This window comes from Cucumis sativus, chromosome 4 (genome assembly GCF_000004075.3).
Source record: "Cucumis sativus cultivar 9930 chromosome 4, Cucumber_9930_V3, whole genome shotgun sequence".
Lineage (NCBI taxonomy): Eukaryota > Viridiplantae > Streptophyta > Magnoliopsida > Cucurbitales > Cucurbitaceae > Cucumis > Cucumis sativus.
Window position 1 is genome coordinate 20,600,327 of NC_026658.2, and position 11,731 is coordinate 20,612,057.

An 11,731-nucleotide genomic window follows, 5' to 3' on the forward strand; every position below is an offset into this window, starting at 1 on the left:
TAGGCAAAGATTAATAGGTACAAATTTTATTCATCATCACACTTTGACAAAGCAGCCTCCACAAGGGAGGGTACACAACATAAAAAACCTAACAACGAAATTAAAACCATACAAAATGCAAACAACCAAATACACAGCACATCGGACTTCAACAATAAAACAGCAAAGTCCATCGTCTATAACATAAAAGAGTAAAAACATCTCCACATTAAGTATAGCTTCCCCCGGTCCGGGTGCCGGTCCCGTACCCAGTTCCACCACCAGCAAGAGGGTTGTGGGCTGTTGTGGTCCTTCCAGTGCCCGTCTCGGTGCCGATCGGGTGCGCCCCAACCACACCCTCTGTCACAAGGCCAGTTGGTTGGCCGGTGCCGTGGCCAGGCAAAGCCGACGTCTGTTGGGTCCCAGTGGTGTAGCCATGGGCTCCAGTGGTGGAGTATGTGGCGGTTGAGTGGGTTGTTGGGTGCGTTCCATGTGTGGCGGTTGAGTGGGTTGTTGGGTGCGTTCCATGTGTGGCTGCCGCTGCGCCCGTAGCAGCCTGTCTGACGGCGGCGTTGTGCTGACGCGCCTCCTGTTTGTTGAGCTCTGCCTCGTGGATCTTTGCTTCTTTCTTCTCTTCGGCAATTTCTTTTGCCAACGGATCACGGGCCGTTACTTTCTCCATCTATCCAACCAAATCAAAAACCAATTCAAATAATTAAACACTTTCAATAACAAAAAAAGCCCAAAATCTTTGAACTTCAGTTGATAAAGATGAGTGCCAATTTTGTTGCAACTTTTCAAATTTACTCTTTATGACATGAAAGAGTTAGGAGTGAGGAGGAAAATAAAAGAAAAACCTTCTCTTGAACAGTAGCTTTAGTCTTGTCCATGCCAGCCTTAGCGGAGGCTGCAACATTAGCAGCCGATTCCTTCATAGATTCCACTGCCTTCTTTCCTGACTGCATTTCTATTATTTCTTCAATTCTATGAAATGATACTGATATGATTTGATTTTATGAAGACATAAGCACCTCAATCCTATCTTATATATACTTTCTGTAATATCAATACCACAACTGCACCTCGAACTTTTCTTTTAAACGTGGCACTTAATTATCCCGTTTGGGTTTATTCTTTTGACACATGTTGCTGCTACGCGTCTCCATGCAATGCGGCAGTTTTATCAACTCTTTTAATACACCCAGACCACCTGTTTCTTCCTACCCTTTCTAATTTTAAGTTTTTTTAACATTTTTTTGTTTCCTCGCCAATATCTACTCAAACACTCATGTCGGTTTAGATGCATGAAGGAGTTCTCAACTTCTTCACGTATCTTAGTTTGCTGCCAATTTATCTATATACACTCATTACATTCTGCTTAAATAATATATCTGTTTTGCTAACCATCTCCTCTTTTACTTTGTATTCAATTTAGTTGTGGTATATGTGACTTTCTTTGTTTCTTTTATTTTCTACCCTATAAATAAACTTTGGATTGAAGGACCAGAAAACAATAACATACAAACCAGTAAACTCTAGTAGGATCTAATATTACTCTATAGAAAACAATAACATACAAACCAGTAAACTCTAGTAGGATCTAATATTACTCTATAGGATCCAGATGGAACTTTAATTTTTTGTTTCTCTTCACCCATTAATTTTTTGTGTTTTTCATATGGATGCATTCTTTCCACTAATCTCACGACATAACTATCGATCCTACTAAATGAAACTTGTATAAAATTAACCGATGAGATTGAACTCACGACCTATTTATAATTTATCACTACTACAAAAACAATCTTACTTTACGTCTGCACTTTTGTTATACTAAAAACTGTCAAGTAAAATGATAAAACGTCAAAAGTAACAAAATTGAAAAAATATTGCATAATTTTTTTAAACAAAATTCAATACTTGACACGTTAAAAATGTCAAATCTAGTTTAATGTTCTTAACATTTTATAAATGTAAAAAAAAAGATTTCCCCTTTGTCTAAACAAAATTATCTTTACGTTTTTACTTTTTCCTTTTCTTTACTTTTAGTTTCCTCTTTTCCTCTTAAATTAAATTTTCAAATTGATTTTATTTTCATCTTTTCTTCTTCGTCTCTCCGACACAGTACACTAGACCTTCTCCTCTTCGACTTCGTCTTCGTCTTTTGTCTTCTCCCTAAATAAATTAATAAAATCTTTGACTTATTTTATATCATTTTAAGAAAAAAAAGAAAAAAAATCTTTTAATATTCATTTAATTTATTAATTAATTTTTCACAAAATCTCAAGATATCACATTTAATTTTATTTATTTATTTTAAAAAAATGAAATTTACTTTATTAATATAATACCAAAATTTGATTTTTAATCTTATTTTCTTTTTCTAATTTATGGTACACCACATGTCTATAAATAAGAAATCTTGTCATTTGAAAAACGAAGGAGAGTTCTTTAAACAAAGAATTTAGAAAATCTGTGTGAATTGGAAGAAAAGTTTATGCAAAAGGTAGGTTTTTTATTATTTCATTTCATTACGTTAGTATCTTTACATTTTTTGTTTTTCTTTGGTAAATCAAATCTCACGTTACAATAAACTTGGTTAGAATTTGCATATGGTAGAGATTTACTCTTCCAAGTATCCGCACCTCATCCACGAGTAATTTTTATTTGAGATTTGAGATTTTTTTCTTTTTTTTAAAGATAGAGAGAGAAAATTAAATGTATAAGATTTTTTCCCTTTGCTTTCTCGTACTTATATTGTTATTTTTTAAAAAAAGTCTTAGTCTTCTTCTCCCTAAAAAATAGAAAAAGAAGAAGACATAAGTTTTATTTTTCTTAAATATTATCTTTATTTTCTTCTCTCTAAAAAAATATATAAAAAGATTATGTACTTATATTTAAGTTTGTTTTTTAATTCGTATTATTAATATACCTATTATTTGTTATTAATATATTTTTTTATATTACTGGTTTTTTAACTTCTCATTATATTTTACTGTTTTTTTTCCTTCTCTTTTTAACTTTATTTTTATTATTATTGCTATTGCTTTTTTATATATACTTAAAACTTATTATTATTAATTTATTTGTACCATTATTTTCTTTAATTATTATTATTATGATGGATGACAGCCAGGCAACCGCCACACCTCTGCTCTTAAATAAAAAATTTATTTTTTTATTTTCCTTTTATTCCTTCTTTCTTTCCTTTCTTTCTTCTTTCTTTTTTTTTTTTGGTTGTTTATGGTTTTTATTTCTTTTCTTATTTATTTTAACTTATTTTTTCTTGCGCACAATAATTATTATAATGTAATATTAAATTTATAAATATTTTTTTTACGCTTTGCAATATTACCACGGTATTTTATATCAGTTAATTGTTTTTTTTCTTACATTATATTTATTTTTACATTTTATCCTTCTAAAAAAGTCCAACGATGGAATTAAAAATATATGGGAGTCTGTTATTTCTAAATTATTGAGGCGAGAGAATTGTTTCAGTCCAAGGTTTGAAAAAATAAAATCTTATCTTACTTGCTTAATTCGTTGTGTAATATATTTGATTCCATTGCGCATTATTTCCTATTGACCTAATTTTGAAGCATTTCTTAAATTTCATTTTTTAGTCGTTTAGAAATTTTAACTTTAAAACTATCATTTTTATTTTTTTAAAATATAAATCTATACTTAATAGGTCTTCATAATCAACTTTTTTAATAACACACTTCTATTTCACAAAAAAAATCCTATGATGGAATCTAAAAATTTTGAGAGTCCGATTTCCTAGAATTCTTATGGTGAGAGATCAATATCTTTGGGAGTCCGAGGTTTGATCCCAAGAAAAAATGGATTGAATCAATATCTTAAAAAAACCTTTATTTGAAGAATAGTCCATGATAAACTTTGAGAAATTCTAACAAAGTTTCTTTCAACGTATAGACTAATTAAGGGAATATTATTCCACTTATTTTATGAGCCAGTTTTAAATGAGTGTTGTGGGGTGCTAATATCTTCTTCACACACAAATGACTCTCGAACTCAACTCTATTTTTCGTAGATCATGTTTTAAAAATTGTTTACTTTATTTCGGTATCCAATCACATCGTAAAAAAGATTCGTGCAGACTCCTATTTTTTTTTAAAAAAATAACCAACTGATCTTTTGAGGATGTCGACCTCTCCGCGTTGTCTTGGACACGTGGTGACAACCACTAAATCATTATCGAAAAAATTTGACAAAATCAACATAATTAAGCCAATACCTTATCTTCAACAATTCGAACAAGGTTTGAATTGTTGCATCCGTACTAAATAAAGAGTCAACCGATACACAGAAAGATCTAAAAATGAGAAAAGTCTACCTTGAATGCATTGTATAAATTCTTAAAACGAAGATGAACATGAAACATATACATCAACCATGCGGTAGTCAATATATTGGAAAGATTTAATCCATCTACCATCAAACATAGTCTCCACACGTTGATAGTCTCCACACGTTGTAGTGCCATGACACATAAAGCTAAATGATAACAATAAAATAAAAGCAACACAACCGTAAAAGAAAGTCGTAGGCAAACCCAAAAATATCCTACCAAAGGAAAATAAAATTGAATAGTAATGTAATTAAAAAAACAATGTCCCATAAAAAGCCATTTAATATAATTGGTACAATAAAATAAAATTTCGAGATAAGAATCACCCAATTATCACCATATTTATGGGATATTAACATTTGAATCAAAATTTTAGATTCAGATGCTGATGGTGCTTCCTCAACAGAAGGGGAAACTGGCACACCATATGTAGATGGTTGATTGTGGTTTTGATTGTCACTTCCTTAATTTCCCCACCAAAAATTTGGGTGATCTTGCCAACCAGGATTATAACAATTGTTGTGGGGATCATATTTCCTTTGAAAACCTCCTACGACAGTCACTTCAGGAATCACTCATTGCTGTACTTGAGGGCATGACCGATCATTGAACATACTCCACTAACCATGCTTTGTTGAATGTGTCCTCCAGTTGTCATCTGTTTCAAAAGAGTGGTTAAGTAAGATAATTAAGAACGTAGTTCATTTACCTTACTTGAATTTGAAGGGTAAATGTTGGTCGATCGAGTTCCAAAATGTTGAGAGTTTTCAACCACGGTGGAAATGAGTGCCTTGGCCTCAGTTGGAGCACCTTCTACTGCAACATCAATGTTACCTCTCTCACTGGCAAGCAAACCCGAATAGAAGTACATAATGAGAAGTGGATCAAATATCTGATGGTGGGGAAATCTCTCTCGAAGTTCCTTGTATCTGATCCACTTTCTCGCACTTTGAGTATTGCCATAGATCTCCTTCGTATACTACTTGCTCACGAAGATGGGAAGAATTTTTCTAGAACTTCTTATGCAGCTCATTCCACGCTCTAATGGACCCAGGAGATAGATAATATCACCATTATATTCTTTGACTACGCCATTCACAGAGAATGGAAAAGCTTTCTGATCCTGTTTAATTTCTTTTTCATCGCACCATGGGGTCTTATCCCGTCACAAAAGTGTAGATGTGGATCTGATCCAGCTCTCTTAGTAAACAGAGATAACAGATGTATAAGCCCTGATTTCAACTAAAATGGTACATTAATTGATCAGTATTAAGATAGACAATGCATAATGGTTATTATGTCATGTTAGACTTAACGTGTGAGACCCATATCTGAATAGAAGGGTCATTTTGGAGAATAACAAGTTAAGTAATGGGCTTTGAAGAAAGAGTCATTCGAGAAATTGGGCGTTTTGACAACTTGGCATTCAATTAAGGCAACACGAGGTGAAGGAGAAGGCGAGCAAGACTAACACGGGGCAGTTTGAGGTTTAACGTGAGCTAAAGGCAGGTGTTGAGAGCTAGGAGGAGTCTGGAAATTAATTTACTAATTATAGTTAATGGGCCATATGTAAGAGTTTAAGCTAACAATGGTTATGAGAACACTACTAGCATATTAGAAGAAATCTGGCTTTTAATGTCGGTTTAAAATAGATATTAATGACCTTTAGTGTCGGTTTGAACCCGACCTCTATGCTAGCATTATTAAAAGTCTTTCATGTCGTTTCTGGTTTAAATATGACATTAAAGGCCTCATTAATGTTGGTTTAAAACAACATTAAAAGCCTTTAATGTCGTTTCTAAATTGATATTTTTTATGGTGTTATTGAAGATCTTTAGTGTCGGTGGCCTTTGATGTCGTTTTAAAACATCAAAATCTTTTTTGGTCCTTTTTTAAAATTATTGCATTATTGTCCATTTTTTATGATGTTAAAACCAACATTATTTGTCACAAGTTACGACATGAAATGTTCGTCATCAAATGTTATAAAAATATAAAAAAAAAAAATTGTTGCACGCTTGCTAGCTATAGAATGCCTACTACTCCATGGCAAACCAATAATATCTCTATTTCACGTACAATGCACAAGATCCAACATCTAATATACCAACACACTTCCATATAATACTACAACAAATACACATTATCCAACACCTATATATAATCACATATCAATAATTGTGTAGTTCTTTTTAATGATGGAAAAATGGTTTAAACGATCGTCTGTGACCATGTTAAATGGTCGTGTTGACTATATGGTAACTGCGTTAATTAGATCATATCCATGAAATCATGTAGTTCTTTTTCAATGATTGAATAATGACTTAAAATCTAAAGAATCGTGTTGGCATGGTAAATGATCGTGTTGACTATGATAAGTGATTGTTTAGCTCATATCCACATGACCGTGTAGTTCTTTTTAAACAATGAGAAAAGGGCTTCAAATCTAAACGATTGTGTTGACTATGGTAAGTGATCGTTTAGACCATATCAAAAAAATTCTCTATTCCTTTTTAAACGATGAAAAAAATTACTTTAAATTTTAATGATTGTCATGACCATGGTAAATGATCGTGTTGACAATGGTAAATAATCGTTTAGTTCATGTCAAAATGATATTTAAACAATTTCATATTCTCGAATATGAGAAAGATGAAGTAGCTTCAAAGAATCTTGCAAAAATCAGTGAAGATGAAATACAAGATTTAAAAAGATAAATAAATCATTTAAAAATAGAAGAAACAAAATGTGAAAGTGGAGATGAAGAAATTTTGAAAGAGAAAAATGAATAAATCACAAAGAAAAAAAAGAAAGAAAAGTGACGAGTCGTCCGAAATATTCAAGGACAAATATGAAAATTATGAAAATATTATACTGGCTTCATGAGATTTTACTTTTTGTTACATGGACCGTAAATATTTTTATGTTTTGTTACATTTATAAAAATTAACCTTAATTTAATTTAATTTAAATTAAATTAATATCTCGCTTGCATAAAAAAATAAAAAAAAAATATGTTCCACCTATCCTTACCTATCTCCAACTTCTTCTTCTTCATCCTCAAATTAAAGAGAGGAAGATAAAACGTAGAATTTAGGAAGCAAATCTTAGATGGAGAATTGTTAGTGAATTTCTCTCTAAAAATCTTATCAAATAAGATGCAAAATCAAACTTAATCTCTTCTCCAATTATTTAAATTTGGCTCCAAAATCTAAATCTTTGGGGAAGTAAAACCCAGAAATTTAAGATAATTAATTTAAATTTTCCAGAAACCAGGGATGTTATAGGTTTGGTGTGAATTGGATTGTTGAAGACTTGCATTCTCATCTTTGAGATTGTAATGGTGGATTGGAGGCCCCTAGCTGTGTTGATGAAAAGTAACTTTTAGCTAGAAATTAAACAATCGATAAAATACACAACAAAATATTCTAGATGAACAAAGAAGTGACGAAGATAATTAATTTTAATCAACCAACATATATTCATATGGTTTTCTTAAGAAAATTTTATTCACTATATAACCCTCAAACCCTCAAACCCTCATAGTATCGTAAGATAGAATGAGTTAATAATCTTTGAATGTCGTCACAGTTCAACCACATAACTCTTTAAAAGGGTATATTTTTCCCAGTTGAGTTCTGTACATTTTGAGTATTATAGTGCATTTGATTTTCAATCTAAATTGAAATACTTAATAAATAATTAATAGGTTCAAAGTGTTATAATACACATATTTAGCTGTTGTTTATTCACCAATCTGGGTATACCACCATAGATAGCAATACCATTACCAATCATATAAATCCACAACGCTATTAGAACACATATTTATCTTCATATATTGAATCAACCATAATAGTACATAAATTAATGAAGAAAAACAAAAATAAGGTATAAATGATTTTAAGGGTGAAAATCGTAGTATATCATATCGATACACGTAAATAAGAAGAAAACAAGAATTAAAAAGTCATACATAAATGATATTATTCGTGATGAAAAACTGTTAAGCTCGAAAACTAAGAATTTTTAGCATTTCAAATTATTACGTAATGGACTAGGAGAAGACCATCTAATAGGTCCTTTTGGCTTGCAACTTTGAAGGGTTGAATGAGTCTTTGTTGACGTTTGTTCATGCCTTCCTTTAGAAAGTTTAAGAGAGTTAGAGCGACGAGAAGTAGGAGTCGTAGTTGTAGCTAGGTGTCGAGATGATCGTTGAACGAAGGATAATGCATCGTTAGTCAATGTTGTGGGTTCTAAAGGGAGGATGTTTCTTGAAGTTGCCATCAGGGTTGTAGGAGAAGACATGATGAAGAGGAAGAACAGATATATGAAAAGGAAAGGAAAACACCTTGGAGTCATTGAAGATATGATATAGGAATAACAAATCAAATAATTCAAAACAGTAAAGGTAAACAATTCATTGAATTTTGTTGTTGAGGATGAAGGTTTAAATAGGATTTTATTTAGAGAAGAGAGAAAGTGTATTGTACAAATTTGGAAAAAGCAATTGTTGTTTTTTTATTTGCTATATTTGTGCATGCATTTCACAACCTCATTTTTTCTAAGTAAATTCTAAAAATATCAACTTCTCTTCTTCAACCTCATTCTATGTTTGGTTATACGTAAAATTTCCCATATACATTTATAAATTTACTGCTTTTGTGTACGGCTTAAATGTCTTTATCAAATTATTTTAGATTTGATAGGTTAGCTTTAACTTAATTTTCATAAATATAATAACCAATCAAAATATTTACGGTTCCACTAACAAATTGAAAAAGTTTATTATGCTGATCAATTTTTTAAAAATATTTCAGATTTTTCTTTCATTTTCATCGTTTTTTTTCTTTTCCTCTTCTGCGATTTTGTTTCTCTCTATCGTTCTTCTTCTCTTTTTCTGCCATTTTTTTTTTTTTTTTAAAATTGTTATTTGGTTCAAGATTGTGTACCAAATATAAAAGATTTTTTTTTTTCAAACCGTTGGTTGTTCAAGATCGTCTACTAAATATAAAGGATCTTGGAAAAAAAGCGTCGTTCAAATCTAAACGATCGTATAAAAAAATAATGAAATCTAAACAATCTTGTACCAAATAATCATTAAAATACCATTTAGATTTGGGTAGCCAAATTTAAATGATCAAATCTAAACGATAGTGTATCAAATATAAACAATTGTGTACCAAATATAAACGATCATGTACCTAATCTAAACGATTGTATAGATTGAAAATTCTTGAAAAAAAATCGTTAAGATTTGGCTACCCAAATTTAAATGATTAAATCTAAACGATTGTGTACAAAAAAATAATCAAATTTAAACGATCATGTACCAAAAAATATTTTTAAAAAAATTGTTCCAAATCTAAATCACTACAAGAAAACGAAGATTTCGCGACACCGGAAACGGCGTTGCTGGACTTTTCTGTGACGTTCGTGTTAATTTGTTGTTTCACTTTTCCACGATGTCCGTCTCGGACATGACACAGAAAGCCGAACAATTCGTTTTGGTCAAGGTTTTCTGCGACGCATGTCGCCTCCACGTCGCGGTACGTCAAACCCTAATTTCGTATTATAATCTTTCGGCGACACGCTTCTGCAAGAAGTTGCGGAAAGAGAAATAATCATTTGAAATTATAAACCTTTTCGTAACGTCATGTCCTTGTACGTCGTCGAGAGTCGAAACGTCAACGAAACGATTCGACTTTCCGCGATGCAATGCTGACGTACGTCACAGAAGGGCCAACGAATTAATTTCGTTGCTCAATTATTTGCGATGCAATGTCCTCCGACATCGTCGAAGGTCGAAACGTCAACGAAATGATTCGACCTTCCGCGACGCAACGGTGACGCACGTCGTGGAGAGTCAAAAGTATTAATTTCACGATAAATTTAAGTTATGCTTGTTGTATATAATCACAATATCGCTTTCAGTAGACCCCTTTCATTCGACTCCCACTGCGAGGAGAGTACGACGACATTATAGAAACATAGATGTCGACCGATACGTACAACAGAATGGGAGAATTCCCATTTCCATCCCGCCTGAAGGGGACAGACTTGTCTCACCACACATCCCTTGTTTCAGTTGCACGATCGGTGTGCTGACACGAGACACGTTTCCTATTTAGGCCCTAAAGTGGGAAGATGTGCCACCGAAGTGCATCGAGGTCGTCAAGGGCGACCTAATGGTAAGTCTGTAAGTTCGTAAACATTTATGTATATTTCTATTTCCTTATTAAAGCTTTATTGACTTGAAATCTATTTCTTTTGTAGCAATTTTTCGTGTTTGATCATAACGATCCAACACTGAATCGATTTGTTGAGCATCAAATGCTCACTGTGTGGAAGGAATTCAGGTCAAGTAATCATTATCATTTTAAGAAATTTAGTGACCCTGAACAAGCACGAGCAAACCCACCCTTGAGATTGGTCAATTGGTGGAAGATTGACACTTTCTATGTGATCACTACATCACTCGACAGTTTCAGCTAATTATTTATAAACTTTTATGTTACAATATTTCATTTATTTAAAAGTATAACCTTTTGATCATCGTCATTTTTGGAATGTATAGGAGCAATCAAATATGTGTAAGGCTGTCAGACCATAGAAGTGGCACAAAGTCGTTTCTTCAGAGACAAGTAGAGCTCACTGAAATGCACGATCGTCTTGTAGATCGTGTCGAGTTATTCAAAGAAACTCACACCAGTAGTAGTGGCGAGCTCATTTCACCAGCTGCAGAGGATGCTTTCGTAAGTTTTAGAAAACTTTATATTGGTTATACTTTAATTATTCTATGTTTTTAAGTATAATAATCTCTCAAACTTACAAGCTTTTGTTGTGCAGAATCAGATGGTGGATCTTCAGTCTCAGCCCGTCTCAGAGGGTTCTGAACCACTAACTCAGGACGAGATATGCGAGACAGTTTTGGGTAGACGACTGGGCTACTCAAAAGGTCTTGGTTGGGGCCCAAAACCCAGGTCTAGGACTGCCGCTTCATCTTCTTCCTCCAGTATGTAGGACTACCAGACACACATAGCAGAGATTAGCGACCTCAAATCGAGACTTGACAACACTAACCGAATGCTCCAAGAACAACACTTGAGGGAGGAGGAGCGAGATCGACAAATTGCGGACCAAGCACGAAAAATGGAAGAGATGAAGAAGATGCTCGAGGAGATGAGTTGTGCACAGAGAGGCTCGTGATCACTTGGGTACACACTTTTCACTATTTAATTTGCTTAATTTCCATATGTGATATTCTAACAATACTTTTATGTTATTTGTAGGTTTGGTGTCCACTGCACGAGAGCATTAGATCTTAAGTTTTTGTTTTATGTAATGTTTTGAATTATGTAATTAATTTCTCGTATC

The 11,731-nt window shown here is 32.8% G+C and overlaps 1 protein-coding gene across 1 annotated transcript; it reads right to left on the minus strand.

The window, feature by feature from the left end:
* On the minus strand, nt 1-1,247 carry LOC101221863 (18 kDa seed maturation protein). The gene is made up of 2 exons (XM_004146361.3): nt 837-1,247; nt 1-661 (listed from the first exon to the last, which is right to left on the minus strand). The coding sequence occupies exons 1-2, from the start codon at nt 942-944 to the stop codon at nt 209-211; spliced, it is 561 nt and encodes a 186-aa protein (XP_004146409.2). The 5' UTR covers nt 945-1,247; the 3' UTR covers nt 1-208.
* Nucleotides 1,248-11,731: the final 10,484 nt, after the last annotated feature.